Here is a 16280-nt window from a genome sequence, read left to right on the forward strand (position 1 = left end):
TCTGGAGAGCAATTTGGAATTATGCTCAAAAAGTTATCAAACTGTGCATACCCTTTGATCCAGCAGTGTTTCTACTGGGCTTATACCCCAAAGAGATACTAAAGAAAGGAAAGGGACCTGTATGTGCCAAAATGTTTGTGGCAGCCCTGTTTGTAGTGGCTAGAAGCTGGAAAATGAATGGATGCCCATCAATTGGAGAATGGCTGGGTAAATTGTGGTATATGAATGTTATGGAATATTATTGCTCTGTAAGGAATGACCAGCAGGACGATTCTTCAGAAAGGCCTGGAGAAATTTACATGAACTGATGCTGAGTGAAACGAGCAGGACCAGGAGATCATTATATACTTCAACAACAATAGTATATGATGATCAATTCTGATGGACTTGACCGTCTTCAGCAATGAGAGGAACCAAATCAGTTCTAATAGAGCAGTAATGAACTGAACCAGCTACACCCAGCGAAAGAACTTTGGAAGATGACAAGAATCATTACACAGAATTCCCAATCCCTCTATTTTTGTCCACCTATATTTTTTATTTCCTTCACAGGCTAATTGTACACTATTTCAAAGTCCGATTCTTTCTGTACAGCAAAATAACTGGTTGGACATGTATATATATATATATATCATACATATTTAACATATATTGGTCAACCTGCCATGGCGGGGAGGAAATGGTGGGGAGGAGGGGAAAAATTGGAACAAAAGGTTTGGCGATTGTCAATGCTGTAAAATTACCCACGCATATATCTTGTAAATAAAAAGCTATTTTTAAAAAGTAATAATTAAAAAAAGAAAAAAGAAAGAAATGTAAAAAAAAAAAGAAAGAAAGAAAGAAATGGCTATTCCGAGATCTGGCCGCCACCGCCTACTGCGGTCACTTCGCGGCTTCTCGGGGCGGGGCCTAACTTCCCAGGACACACTGCTGATTGGCTTGAAGGAAGCTCCGGCTGGGGGGGAGAGTCATTCGGAGGGCCTGAACGCTAATAGGCTGCAGGTGCCCCGCCCCCTCACTGATTGGACAGAGGCTGAGACGCCCGGGGATTGGTGAAGTTGATAGGGATGGCCCGGGCCAAAAGGCTAAGCCGGCGATTGGGAGCAGAGATGGCGCCTGCAGCTTCGCTGATTTGTGCCCGCCTGCCTTGGGGGAAACTGCGGCTGCCCGCGCTCTTCGCCTCACGGCGGGGCTATTCGACGATGCCTGTGGATGACACGATAAACGGGCTGAGTGAAGAGCAAAAACAGGTAGCAAAAGTGTTCCCGGCCCCTAGTTGTTGGGGGGCCGTGCGGGGCGGCAGCTAGACTCGCGCAGTCTCCTGGCCTCCCCTCTCTCTGCCCTGCGAAGCGTAGGCTTCCCGGGCCGGACCCCAGAACCAGCCTCAGCTTCTCAGGTTCCAGGAGGCCCGAGGCTGGCAGACGAGCCCGGCCTCCGCCTCCTCGAGTTTGAGCCTGAGCTGGGATCCTCGTGCCAGGGGCCTCACCCAAGAAGAGCTACCCCCGCAGGCTCGGGCCCGTGTGGACTGCGCACCCAGGCTGGCGGCCCGAGCCCAGAAGCTGGGAATTTGCTAGGATTCAGTAGGCGGTTCCTGGAAATGCCCGAGGACTCTAGAGAGAGTCCCGGGGCGCTGCTCCGGACGGGCGGGCTAGCGTTTGCTTTTCCCCTTTTAGAGTAACGTTTAACATTATTAAAAGGCATTCTTGTAAAGAAAGACTGTCCAAGGGCGTTCTGAGGGCATATGGAAATGGGAAGTGCAGACCGTTCGCTGGCGAATCCGGCTGCCTTGTGATGCTCCCCAGTCATTATGCACTAATAGCTGCATTATGCTTTTCCTTTCTGTGGAGCCTGGCTCTGTGGCCCAAAGCGGCCTGGTGTATTGTAAGGTGCCCAGAGTCCCCTCCTGTGAGCAGAATTTCAGTGATGGTTGACAGCGAATTTAATCGAGACTGAGAACTGAGAGACCTCCGGGTTTAATGGACACGTGGGCAGCACAGTGGACACGTGGCCAGGCCTGGAGTCAGGAAGACCTGAGTTCAAATGTGGATTCAGACACTTCCCAGCTGTGTGACTTTGGGCGAGTCACTTACTGCTTCTATTCCTCATCTATAAAATTAGAAGGAAATGGCAAACCTCACTAGTATCTTTGCCAAAAAAATCCCCAACGGGATCTCTAAGCATCAGACACCGCTGAACTGCAAGGTTTTATCTGGTTTAAATCCAACTGTACCTGAATCCTCCGGGACAGCATTTTTCTTGCTTTCTTATGCTTTCCCAGATAGACAATTACCCTATCCTCCTGTGTTAACCTACTTAATAACAGTAGCCCTTGGGTGGCTTAAATATATAAACCAGACATTTAACTCCTCAGCCTCAGTTTCCTCATCATCTAGTCCAGAAGTGGGAAACATTTTTTTTTTCTGTCAAGGACCTAAGATTTTGGGCAAAAGGTATCTGAGGACTCCTAACCAAATCTAGATCATATCCAGCAGGTTAACCATTTAAATTGGCTGTCAAGGCAAACTGGAGAAAGAAGTCTGGGGATAAATTCAAATCTTGGCTCTTCACTTTGTGAACTAGGGGATTAGACTTGATTACCTCTAAGACCCTTTTTTGTTTTTAACCTTTGATGCTGTGATCTTCTTGATAGTTTTGGAGCCAATTCAGAGATTCTGTTCTCTGGAATGACATTTCATTTCTAGATCCTTACCTCAGCATCTGTTTTGATGTCCCTCCTCAAGCTGAGATTGGTTCTTTCAGTGTGCCCTAGTGTGGTCTCTGACCTCCAGATGATGAGAATGTGGAAAGAATTTGTACCCCACAGAGTGAGTGATTTCTCCCGCAATGCATATTCATCCCATTCTCCCCTCCCTTCTCGTTTCCCAGCTTCGACAGACCATGTTCAAATTCTTTCAGCAACATTTAGCCCCCAAGGCTAAAGAAATTGATCAGACCAATGAGTTCAAGGACCTTCGAGTAAGTCCAGAGTTTTGTACTAAGGGTAATGAGAAGATATCCTCTTTTTTTTGGAGGGGGGGATATCTGGGAGGAAGGCTCGAAGTATGCTGTGCTTCAAGCGTTGGGGTGGTTAGGGACTCACATCACTGCTTACTGAAGTTTTGAATTCATTTGTATTGACTACTTGGGTGAGACCTACCCAGTAATAATAGATCCGTTTTTTAAGTGGCTTGGAATTGAGTGTTTGGGTTCTGTGCTTTACCTGTCCAGGTACTGGCGGCTTGGTTTTGCAATTTCTTTTCTATTTGCAGGAATTCTGGAAGCAACTGGGAAACCTCGGCGTATTGGGCATTACAGCCCCTGGTGAGTCTAGCCCCTAAAGAAGACAAATTTTCCTAGGGTCTTTATACCCACTATCCTCAGGATTGGGAAGAGTTAGTATTTATTGACAAGAGATTCCTCCTTCACTCTCCCCAGCAGGACTCAGCATCCTCAATTTCTTGCCCACCCCTGCTCTTTCCACCTTGTATCTTCCTCCTTCCTCTTCAGCTACAGGATCAATATGATCACAAAGCTTGTCTGTTAATTCCCAACTTCGTATGGTGGCTATCCTCTTCCAATCTTTGACTATAGTTTCAAATTATTTTACAAAATGGCAAGACCAATTCATAGTTCCACCAAGAATGAATGAATATACCTGTTTTTCATAATCCCTAAAAATCTTCATCTCTGGTTAATTTTAACCAGTGTCCAAACAATGAATGGATAATGAGAAATCCATAGACATGTCTTGTTCTGCTTTTTCCTTCACTGAATCTCACCTCTCACAAAGAACTTGGATGTGGTTGGAATGCAATTGTACTTACTTGACAAACTTGTTTTCACCATGTGAAAAGCACTGTAGGGAAATAGTACTGAATTCCTTTCTTTAAAGCAATTAAAATCTGTGAGGAGAGGGAAGATGTACAAGTTACTGCGGTAAGAAAGAATGTGCCATCCAAGTGGCTTAACCTCTCCAGGCCTGTTTCCCCTGCTACAAAATGAAGTGTTAGACTAGATAGTTTCTATAATCTAATCTTTGCAGTCCAAAGACTACTATCCAGAATCCTCTGATCATTTCTGTCTAGGCTGATCCAGCAGAGCTTTCTGAATCTGGAAGGACAGGTAGAACCAGCAGAGGAAAAGTTGACAGAGGGAATAGCATATTGAAGATAAAAAGAAGAGAAAATGTGTGGCTACAGCATGTAGGTTTAATTATCAGTCATGGTTCTATGTGAAGAGCTCCTAGGTCAGATTTGGGGAAGAGAGAAAATGAAGAGGGAGGAGATTGCTATGACTTCCATCCCAAAAGCTTGGATCTTGGTCAGGAAAGAACTCTGAGGACTTCGGTTGTATTTGTTTTTTTAATATTCTACAGGAACTTGAGCTTAGTAAGTATGAAGCCCAAGTACTCTTTATGATAGATAACTAGAATTCCCATTTGCCATGCCGTTCTGGAATAGCTTGGGACTTTGAGACTATCCCTCCTACAAAAGTTTGCTTTGTCCTGCTGTTTGCCACAGGTTTCCAAATCCGAGGATTTGTAAAGCCTTTTTATTTTCTGACCTTGAGTGTAGGAAACATTTCATTCCATTTGCTTTGTTCTCTGTTTACCCAAAGAATGTCAATATTACATTTAACTGACTTTGAGAATTCTCTGCTTTGACATTCTTATTGACATACTCTTCTTTAGCCCTTCTGTGGCTTCCTCACATATGGTTCCTCATAGCAAGGAGTTCTCCAACCTTAACTAAAAGAAAGGGGAGAAATGTCATTGACTCCTCCTGAATGAGAGTGCTAGTTCTCTATCAGTCCCCATAGAGAATATGTTGAATCAGAAAGTATTTGATTTTTAATGTGAGTTAGAACTCAATAAAAAAGCACCTGTAGAATTGAAAAGATTTTGAAAAGATACCTGACTTTGAGTCCTTTTGCCTAGAAGAGCCTGGCAAATTTCCTAACTATCACAGTGCCCCCAAGCCTTGTTTAAATTGGCAGTTTTACTCCCTGGAAGACCCTAACATAACCTTTTCTACTCATTTTTTTTCATCTTTCCATCTCAGATTCTTCCCCACCCAAAATATGGCATCTCTGTCACCAGTCCACTTTCTGATTCTCTAGACTTTTAAATCTATACCAAGAAAACCTGTTTCTTTAACCTTCTCTATCTATTCTTGATCTCTAATATGTGTCTCTTTGTTGTATCTCAGTAACTTCTTTGTTTTCTAAACTCCATACCTCCAAACTTATTTGAATTAGCTGAAAATCTGCTATTTCTTCTTTTTTTTTTTTTTCTGAAGTGATAAATAAGGCCTGAGGTACTATTTGTAAGTGTCTTCTTGGTAATATCTTAGTAGGAAAGAAATTCAAACAGAACCTATTTAGTAACTTTTCAAATATAGGCCAAGAACTGTCCCATAGACTGGTTTGACAATTATAATTGTTGAAGGGACTGTGGGGAAACAGGCACATTAATTCACTGTTGGTGGAACTATGAATTGGTCTTAACATTCTGGAAAGTAATTTGGAACTATACTCAAAAAGTTATTTAGGTATGTGTACTTTTTTGACTCTGTGATATCACTACTAGGCTATACCCCAAAGAAATTAAAGAAAGATGAAAAGAAACCATATGTACAAAAATTTTTATAGAAACTCTTTTTGTAATAGCAAAGAAATAGAAACTCAGTACCCATTGGTTGAGGAAAATGAAAGGAATACCCTTGTGCTGTAAGAAATGGTGGAGACAGTTTTTGAGAAACTTGGAAAGACTTATATGAACTGATAAAGTAAAGTGAGCACAACTAAAAAGAGTTTATACAAAACACTATTCTAAGACAAACAACTTGGAAAGATTTTAGAATTCTGATTAATGCAATGACCAACAACTATTCCAGAGAACATGAGAGGATACAGATTAATTAAATCTGCATTAAATTTTTTGAACACAGACAATATGGGAATTTCTTTTTCTTGGCTATGCATATTTGTAACAATGATTTTGGTTTGGGGTAAGGAGGAAAAACCACACTGGACACAAATTGCAAGTTCCTACTTTTATAATACTGAAGGAAATAGGTTAGTTGGCCTGCCATACTGAAACAAAGAAAACTGCAGCTTTGGATGCCCTAGCTTGAGGAAAATTATAAAGCAGAACTGAACTGTTGAAATTGTCAATCAGATTAAATTTCTTTCTTTGAAAATAGAACACTGTAGCCAAACATCATTAGTGTGATATTGCAAATCATGAGCTCTTCTTTGCTAGGATGCATTTTGGTAAGATTAATTTACTTTGTCATTTTAAATGCCTTTCCATTTTAAAATGAATGGTTATGAGTGAAAAAGTTTTTCTTTTTTAAGACATTTTTCCAAGTGAAATTTTTTCAGTTATTGTGTATGTACCAGGAAAGTTAACTTTTTTTTTGATAAATGGATTTTCGGTATTTCTTTTGCAGTTTAATATCTCAGTGTAAACAGGGATATTTTAAATCACTTTGTAGACAGACTGAAATGATATTTTTAAAAATTTTCCTTATGGTAAAATATTAGTGGATAAGATAAAAATAATGAAATATTATATAGGCTTTTTTCTAAAAAGTTCACATTTTTTAATAAATTTGCAGATTTTAAGTTCTCAAAATAAATGCCTTTAGACACACACACACACACACACACACACACACACACACACTCCTACTCACAGATTTATAACAGATAAGCCAACTGTACCATCCACCCTGCTCTACCTTTCCTATTGAGAAAATGCCACTGTCCTTTGGGGTTGGAGAAGACAGGTTTAAGTGGCTGAGATTTTCTTAGCATAGACTAAAACAATATCTTTATCTCTTTTGTTTAAAAAAAACTTTTAAATGTTATTCCAAAAAATAAGTACAATGGACATTGTCTTAATTACTATGGAACTAAACTCATATAGTAAACAATTAAGCTTTACTATATAAGGTCTTTACTAATACAAACAAATATTTTCCTCCAGTTACAACATGAAAGAGCCTCTAATTTAGGCAATCATGTTTCACTTTTGGTTGAAGCCTGGTTAAGTCTTATTTTAATTATTAATTATTACTTTTGTTGTTATAGTACTTTAATTTTTGGTCATATGCTTCCCCAAGTCCATTGAATTATCTCTTCTATCCAAAGAATAAAAAAAAAGATTGGGACAGAGGGAGAAGCCAGTTCAACAAAGCTAGCTAATCCTTTAGTCAATTCATAAAGCATATGCCATGTTTCACACTTAAGAAAGAAGGGAAATTCATTTTCTCATTTCTTTTTGGAGCTGACTGGTTGAATTTAAAAGTAAAAATTATTTGAATGCCTTTTTGTAATAACTAATCTCTAATCTAATCTGACCTGAAATTCCCATCATTAGAATCACTAATGGGTTAAGCATTGAGGCATTATTACCAAGTGATACTTCTCTCCCTCCCTTCTCCCAACTTCTGATCTAATGCATCATTATGGCATATAGGTGACCCTGAGTTGTTGGAGACTTTGCCAGATTCTAGCAATCAGGAAAGACTTTTTAAGAATGGTCTCAATGAAACCTACTAGAAACGTATGACAGGCAAGGACTTATGTTATACAAAACCCTCTTACCTATATAGCAAGTGGATTAGCTTTCTAGGATTTTATGTTTTTAATGCTCTTTTCTTTGTATATGTCATAATCATTTCCCAGTGACTTCCTACCATCAAGAAAACCTTTCTGTGCGCCAAATAAGTACAGATAAGCAAAACAAATTAACATATTGGCCATATCTGAAAATTTATCACTCATGACATATTTTCTCTAAAGAATTCAAAGCAGTTGTATTTTTATGGATGTCATTATTTTGTCTTTGCTATCTCTTCCCCCCTCCTCTTCTCCCTATCTCAGCTCAGTATGGTGGCTCAGGCCTGGGCTATCTGGACCATGTGCTAGTAATGGAGGAGATGTCCCGAGCCTCTGCAGCTGTGGGGCTCAGTTATGGAGCCCATTCCAATCTCTGTATCAATCAGCTTGTACGAAATGGAAATGAATCCCAGAAGGAGAAATATCTCCCTAAGGTAAAGATGTATGGGAGGGGTGGATGCAGCAGGGTGGCGTGTATGATGCTAAAATGGCATTTGGGTCCCTGCTGATGAATAAATCCTACCTGATATGATTGGAATAAAACTCAGCATTTTAGAGCCAGTCTGTTGATAGAGCCAATATGTGAGGTCTTATAGAAATAGAGATTGACGTGTTTCATTAGACACTTAGGCAAAAGATAGAGGCCTTTCTAATTCTTGAGAAATTTACCTTTCTTTTCCTGGATCCTTATCAGTTCTCAGATCCAAAAGAAAAGTTTTCAAAGGTGAAGAAGCCACAAATGAAAGCATCAGAAATTTGGTACATTGGGTAGCTGCTGGAAGAGATTTTTTCATGGTGGTTTTGTGATCTCTCTCATAGCTCATCAGTGGAGAACACATTGGAGCCTTGGCGATGAGTGAGCCTAATGCTGGTTCTGATGTTGTGTCCATGAAGCTGAAAGCTGAAAAGAAAGGTGGGATAATTCTTAGCTTCAATCCTGAGCATCTGGCTAGCATGACAAGATCATGGAAAGGCTTTGGGGAAGCGATGGGAATGGGGGATAGACAGAATGTGGCAGGAGAACAGAGTAGCATTTGGACTTAGGGCACACAAATTTACTAGTCCCTGTTCCTTGGATCTGGGAATGTCCTATTCTTAAAAAAAAAAAAATCAATAGTCTCTGACTGCTTAAAATGGAAGTAAGGATTCTGGGCTGACTATCCAAAGCTGTGTCTCCTTAGGAGATTACTATATCCTGAATGGCACAAAGTTTTGGATCACCAACGGACCAGATGCTGACATTCTTATTGTCTATGCCAAGACAGATGTATCTGCTATGCCGGTTTCTCGGGGCATCACAGCCTTCATTGTGGAGAAGGTGAGCAGGAGCAAATGCATCCCAGAGAGATGCACTAAAGCAAGAAGATTACCTCTATTGTCCAAATACTCTTCTTTGCCAGTTCTGACCCTGATAGCCCCTCTTTCCTAATACTCTCTGGCCTTATATTACATTATAGGACAAGTCTAAGATACCCCTAATTAGGCTATCTCATTTCCTATATCTCTTCCTATGCTTTTGAACTAACCTCTTCACCTATCTCAAATAAATTTGCTTCTGACCACTTTACACCTATCTTTAAACTTCCTCCTACACTACATATCATGCTTCGAATTCCCCTGTACTAGACAAAACATCTCTTCTCAAGCAGTATACATACACACACACACACACACACACACACACACACACACACACACACACACACACACACACACACACACACAAACACACACACACACACACATATAATTTTTTTGTCTTTTTTATCCATTCATCTCTATATGAAAGTTTGTTAAGCTCTGAAGGGGCAGGAGTTATGTCTGGAGTTTTGCTTGCATGTAGCCCTTCATCTGGTACCATGTGAAGATAAAAAAAATTCCAGTAAATGTTTTGTGTTGTTGGTCAAAGACCAGTCTCTCTTTTTTCCCCCGTCTTCTGCTCCATTAGGAATTTGAGTGACCTGAGTAGCTATCTGCTAGAATGAGGCCTCCAAACACATCTGGATGTCACTAGGGTCATGAGGTTTGGCTGCCTCTGCATTAATCTGAGTACAAAAATCACCCTTTCTCATTTAAGGTGTTGTTACTTGGATCTAATTGGTCACTGTGTTTTCTCATTGTGAGGGTCTTTGATCCTTTGTGAAGATCTAGCCTCGGGGTATTTCTTGTTCTCTCATACAGGACATGCCTGGATTTAGCACATCCCAGAAACTAGACAAGCTGGGAATGAGGGGCTCTAATACCTGTGAGCTGATCTTTGAAAACTGCAAGGTCCCTGGTGAGTGTTCCTGAGGATGAACCTTGCTTCTAGCTATTCTCCCAGAAATGGTGGAATCAAAGATTTAGACCTTAAGAGTCTCTTGTGGGTCATCAAATCCAATCCTTTCATTTTACTGTCAAGAAAATAGGCTCAAAAGTTCGCTGACTTATCCAGTCACACAGGCATTGGAGCCAGGTTTTAGGCCCAGCTCCTGTGGTTTAAAGTCCATGTTTTTCTCCCTTCAGGCTGCCTCCTATGCTAACCCAATCTTCCTTGAAAAGTCCTATTAGACTCTCCATTTGGAATCTGTAATTAGCTGAACCTGCCACCATTTTCATGGGTCCAGATATTGAAAAGAGGTCTGATTAGGTAGTTCTAGGCAGTCATGCCCATTCATGGGGGATAAATTATAGTTCTCATGTAGGGAAGTTGGCTAGGTATCTGGTTCATGTTAATCTTGACCAAACTTGAAATCTATACAAGCCAATAATTCCCTTCTGAGTACAAATCATCTTCTTCTAGACAAACAATTTAACTTTTCACTAATAAGGGTGAAAAAAATATCAGAACACAACTTTCAATGTAGACCCAGTGGAAGGATGCTAATTCACCATCCATATTCTTTCCCTCATTTGTACCTATTCAAACAGCATCTGTGAGAAGGTGACAATATGGCAGGACTATGATGAAAGAGGACCAGTGCTGGTCTAATCATTCTGGCCCAGGTAGCATTACTGTTAAGTTCTGAATTAGATTTCCTACCCAAGCTGCCTGCCTAACAAAATATTGCTCTTATCCCAAAGCAGTGAATGTGAGTGGGTTTTTTTTAAGAGCTCAAAGCTCAGCTCACTTAAATGCATTATCTTTGTAAACTCAGGACTAAAGGACATTTTTATTAATAGGATAGTCACATTGTCCCTAAGAATATCCAGTGTCCTGATGTGTTATCCAGAAGAATGTTCAGCAAAGAGCTTGTGTCACTGAACATAGAGGTGCAGTGCTTCTAAGGCCTAAAATCTGCCTTTCACTTTCTGTGTTTCTGGAGTGGTTCCGAATGATGATTGCATGATTGAGCTGAAAGAGACCTAGAGATCACAATCCAAACTCCTTCATTTTACAAAGAAACAAACTCAGAGATGTGAAATGTTATTCATGTAACTAATAAGTGTGAGAGCCACAATCGTAAGCCAAGGATTCTAGGTCCTGATCCAGTGCTTTTTCCACCATAGTAGAAATCCTACAGTATTTCCTAGAAGGAGATTTGACCCAAATCACAAGTCCCCACAATCTTCCTAGTTTAGACCCACTACTGTAACCCAGGAAATTCTGGGAACTGGTATATAGGAAGCATAACATCATTGTGGAAAGTTGGTTATCTATAGAGGGAACATGAAGTGGATTTTTTATCATGACCCTAAATGGGGGCAAAGGTGGCCATCATAGGGTTGGTTTCAGAGATGAAAGGGGACCTTAAGTCCAATCTCTTTAATTTGCAGATGAGCATATGAGCCCAGAGAAGTGACCTGATTTTACCCATTGTCACAGGTTTCCTAAAAGCCATGGGCAGGTGATCTGACCAGTGAAACTTGAGAAGGAAGCAGATGTAACCTTGTAAATTTAAGAGATTCTTAATCCATCACGGTGTGCTGGAATAAATATTGGACTAGGAATCAAGAAACCTGAGTTCAAATTCCATCTCAGATACTTGATAGTTGTATGTCCCTTTTCCTCATCTATAAAATAGCAAATGATATTTGGCATTAAAAGTTATTGTGAGCAGTGTGTTTTATTAACTTTAAAGAGCAATAACTCTTGATTGTACAGCATGCTCTCCAGAAAATATGTCTTAAAAAAAAAGTTAACTCTGTCATCATGGGTCCTATAAGTCAGATACACCTTATTAAGATCTCTCATGCATCTAGAACTGTGAGGAGTAATGTGTACTTTGATATCATTCTATCCAAGATGAAACGATACTGTCTTTTGGCAGCTTTCAATGGTCATCTGCTTTCAACTGACTAGATGCTTTCTCCAACAGTCTCCAATGTTCTGGGTCACCTGAATAAGGGTGTCTATGTACTGATGAGTGGACTGGACTTGGAGCGGTTAGTGCTGTCTGGTGGCCCCCTGGGGTAAGTATGCATTACCCAGGTTTGAGTTTCCCTTCTTAGCGAGGCTTCCCTTCAAGGCTGTGGATTCCTCACCTGTGGGCTTCAGTTTTTCTTTCCCTGGGACAAAGGTGATATCTCTCTTTCTCTTTCTCTCTCTTTCTCTGTCATTCTTTCTTCTCTCTCTCTCTCTCTCTCTCTCTCTCTCTCTCTCTCTCTCTCTCTCTCTCTCTCTCTCTCTCTCTCTTTCACACACACACACACACAGTACCTTAGGGCAAGATGAAAAGGCTACAAGGAGCTTTGTGGTTCAGCATTTAGGCTGAAGCCTTAGACGTGACTTCTAAACACCTGCTGCCAAGGAGTAGCAGGAGTTACTGCTTTTTTCTGATCTCCATTTTCCCCTACTGAGAACTCTTAGAGAAGGACAAGTTATACAAGTGAGTTATTAAATCTAGTCATTGGACAGAGGTGAGCAGTCTGGCATAGTGGACAGAGTTCAAGTACTGCCTCACACACAGACATTCCTATTGACTGGGATCCTGGTAAGTCACTTACCCTCCTAGTGCTTCCAGGGTGTCATACTAGAAGTTGCAGGTGAGTTCCCAGGCTGAATCTGTGAGGGGAGTTTTCTTATGGAATATTTCTTAAGGATGAAATCCCAGATCCCAGATACATACTCCCCTACCTCTACTCCATCCCACCTCCACTCTCACTCCCCAAAAACCAGAGCTAGAATAGTCTCTAGAGATCACTTGGTCTAACTGGAGTTACTAATGATACTTTGTTTTTCAAAAGAGAGAATTGATACTCAATCATATTAAGTGGCAAGAGTTAGCTTGAGAACCCAAGTCTTTTGACTTCTGGTTCAGTCCTTTTTCATTTGTGATCTGCTACTTCCCAAGTGCTTTGAGATAAGAAGAAGAAAGAGATCAGAAGATTATGCTCCTTGTTGTCCCTAAAGGTCCTGTGACTTTGTTCCTGATCCCTAACTCCTGCTTCTGTGTGATCACTAGTCCTGCCCCATCTCTCCACCCCACTCCTTTGCCATCTATCCTTATTCAGGGATGGGCATTGAAGGACTCCCTTCCCTCTGGCAGGATCATGCAAGCCGTCCTGGATCACACCATCCCCTACCTGCATGTGAGGGAAGCCTTTGGCCAAAAGATCGGCCATTTTCAAGTGAGTAGGATCTGGCTGGGGAGGAAGAAGCAAGGCTTGGGATACAGATGTGGCTTTTCCTTGTTTGAAGTTCCCTTGGTAGAAACAGCAGCCCAGTGGCCTTGAATGGTTTTTGTTTTTTTTTTTTTTTTATCATGTCCATAGAATTGGACTCCAAGAATTATCCATGGGATTCACAACCCAGTCCCCTGTTCTCTAAGTGCTTTCATGTAGGAAATGGGTTTTACTAAATATGCCTTTGCTCCCTTACTGCAGATGTACTTGGTTTTTTGGGAGGCTGTGCTGTGTCAATTCAGGGCTTGTCTTGTGATGTTGGTGTGGGAACATTCTGTTATTATTTGAGGCAGTGGTGGGAGATGGAAAGGATGTGGAAAAGAAGGAGGTGTGTTCTGTAAGGCATTCTTGTCTCAAATGGCACAGGGGAAGTGAATAACTCCCTTTAAAGGCTGTTTAGAAGGAAGTACTTTCAAGACAGTCTAGGTCTTTTGGGGTGGAATGATGGAGATTGTCACTTCCCAGGTTTTAGCCAACACCAGTATCCTGAGCAAGTTCCCCAAGGACTCCTTCCCTAATTCCTTCCCTGTGCTGCTGCTGCTCCCCATCCTGAAGCCCAGAGCCACTCCCAAGAGGGAAATGACTAGAAATATTAACCCTGGATACTTGTTTGTACCTAGCTGATGCAGGGGAAAATGGCAGACATGTACACCCGCCTCACAACCAGTCGGCAATATACCTATAATGTTGCCAAAGCTTGTGATGAGGGCCGTCACACTCCCAAGGTAAGTGACTCATGTCAGGGAAATGGAATGGGGTGGGCTTTCAGACCCACAGGCAATGAAGAGGGAGGAAGGAGTGCTGAAGAAAAAGGGGTTCTCTCTGTGTACCAGCCTCTGGGTACCTCCTTCCCTTACTCAGGCACAGACCTACCCAAAGGGCACTCCTGGCTCTTGAGGTGCTCCCTTCTGTCAGGGTCCAACAAGGGCCCTCTCAGAGGTACAGAGTGATGCCATCCTCCCACAGGACTGTGCAGGTGTGATCCTTTATGCAGCGGAGTCAGCCACACAAGTGGCTCTGGACGGCATCCAGTGCCTAGGTGAGTGCCCCCCTGCGCCCCTCGGCCGAGGTTTTGTGCCCAAGCTGGAGCCATTCCCCGGCCTCCCTGATACACTGGGACTTGGAGCTGGTGGGGCACATGGCTGCTGGCCCCTCTCTGCAGACATACAGAGCTGCCTGTAACTACAGAGGAATGGGGAATAAGGGGCGTCATTGCCACCACCAGCCCAGTGCCCACTCCTTCCACCATTTTAGATAGTTCCCTGGGCTTCCTTCAGGGCCCCCACCACCGTCTGCTCCCTAATCTAGCTCTAGGAGAAAGAGCAAAAATCACTGTTTTTCCCACATTGTTAGCCAGTCCACACGCCCTTTTCCCACTAAAGTCAGTGGATCCCTTCTTGGCTGTAGGTGGCAATGGATACATTAATGACTTCCCTATGGGACGCTTTCTTCGAGACGCCAAGCTATATGAAATTGGGGCTGGGACCAGTGAGATTCGGAGGCTGGTCATTGGCCGGGCTTTCAACGAGGCTTTCAAATAGCGCCTAGAAGTCTGTGGCCCTCCCCGGCAGAGCAGCCAAACGACCCTTCTGTGGAAGCTTTTCTGTGCCCCAGAGCAGCAGGAGGCCAGCCCTGCCACCGTCTGCCTAGCCAGCTGGACTTCAACACGGGGCAGATTCACCAAGGAGCGCGAGACCGTGGCAGCAGGCCTGCCCAGACCACCTCAACCCAGCTTTTGTGGTCAGCCTCTGCCAGAGTGTTTGCCCGGGCCCTGCGCCGGTGCTGCTGGCAGAGGGGATCGAGCTTCCCTGGGGCAGACATACTTCCCCTGCTGCCTGGGAGAAGGTCTCCTCTCCGCTAGTGGAGGGGGCTCACCTCTCTCTATCTGAGGAACAGCGTGTGAGTGTGCCAATGGTCGCTTAGTTTTCTTGGTTTTCTCCTTTTTTAAAAAACTGCTGTTTGTCTTCTCAGTCCTTTTGCACCTTCTCCTAAGCACCTGCAGGCACTCCAGCCAGATTTTCTCTATGGTGTCTCTCTGTAATCGGAAGTCAACATGTTCTCTCTTATTTAACTAAAAATGTAAGATGACGTAATGATCAGTCACATAAATTCTTCCTGGAAATTGTTACAGAGTACTGATCGTTGGCCATCTCTCCCTCTTTGATTTGTTTTGGGGTGTTTGGTTTTTGTCTAGTTTGTGTTGAACTTTTTAGATAGTTGAACCCTTCCCCACCCACTATGGCTGTGGGGGAAGAGAAGAATTAGTTAATCATTCAGGCTGCCCCTTTTCAGCTGCCCCTTTTCCCTTTTGTTTCTATCCTCCTCCCTGAAGTGAAAAATTATCTTATCTCCCCTCCCCACTCCACAGTCTTGCCTCCTAGAAGCTTGAGGCTGAGGACACTTAAGGCCAGTTTCTTCTGGATGATTCAGTCTTTTCACTTTTGTCTCACACAAGCACCCTACTGCTGTGATGGAGGGGCTGCATCACACCTAGCGGACTCCTTTATCCTTTTGCTTATAGGTAATCCTACAAAGACTTGGATATTTTTTCATTCCCCCAAAAACCAAATGGTTGTTGGGGCGTCAGCCCCAAGCAAGCAACTGTCATTTAAAAAGGTACCAAAAATCCTGACCTAACCTCTAGTGGCCTTAGCAGAGAATGGTCTAGGGCATGGTTGGAGTGACTTAAAAGAATACTGTAATGATCTAAATAAAGGCCACATTTTCCCCTAATGTGGTTTGTATACATCCCAGAATCACACGTGTTTTAAGAGAACAAAATGAGGATAAAGCAAGAAGGATTTTTTTTAAAAAGTTTTATTTGAACTAGAAAATATATTGAATAGTTACTTTGTCTAACTTTGTTAATGTATACCTATTTTGCCCCCTTCAGAAGTATTGCCTGTATCTGCAGCTGGAAGGTTCATGTGCATCCTTGAAGGGCATCCTTGAGCCCTCTTCACTGACCTTCCTAGCACCAGGAACTAAGTTACATCCTCCTGACTCCACCTGTGGTTGTCTCAGTCACCAGTTCAACCTGAACATGGCTG

At 42.4% G+C, this 16280-nt stretch overlaps 1 protein-coding gene across 1 annotated transcript; it reads left to right on the forward strand.

The window, feature by feature from the left end:
• Positions 1–1052: 1052 nt before the first annotated feature.
• On the forward strand, positions 1053–15362 carry IVD (isovaleryl-CoA dehydrogenase). The gene is made up of 12 exons (XM_051977085.1): positions 1053–1250; positions 2887–2976; positions 3270–3321; positions 7891–8060; positions 8446–8539; positions 8808–8944; positions 9808–9904; positions 11925–12018; positions 13095–13176; positions 13851–13955; positions 14197–14269; positions 14638–15362. The coding sequence occupies exons 1-12, from the start codon at positions 1068–1070 to the stop codon at positions 14769–14771; spliced, it is 1311 nt and encodes a 436-aa protein (XP_051833045.1). The 5' UTR covers positions 1053–1067; the 3' UTR covers positions 14772–15362.
• Positions 15363–16280: the final 918 nt, after the last annotated feature.

This window comes from Antechinus flavipes, chromosome 2 (genome assembly GCF_016432865.1).
Source record: "Antechinus flavipes isolate AdamAnt ecotype Samford, QLD, Australia chromosome 2, AdamAnt_v2, whole genome shotgun sequence".
In the NCBI taxonomy this organism is placed as follows: domain Eukaryota; kingdom Metazoa; phylum Chordata; class Mammalia; order Dasyuromorphia; family Dasyuridae; genus Antechinus; species Antechinus flavipes.

Excerpts from the sequence above, each read along its gene's own strand:
- IVD (XM_051977085.1), top strand. The coding sequence starts at position 1,068 with ATGGCCCGGGCCAAAAGGCTAAGCCGGCGATTGGGAGCAGAGATGGCG. Across the intron at positions 3,322-7,890 it reads ATTGGGCATTACAGCCCCTG|CTCAGTATGGTGGCTCAGGC; the intron begins GTGAGTCTAGCC and ends TCCCTATCTCAG. Across the intron at positions 12,019-13,094 it reads CTGTCTGGTGGCCCCCTGGG|GATCATGCAAGCCGTCCTGG; the intron begins GTAAGTATGCAT and ends TCCCTCTGGCAG.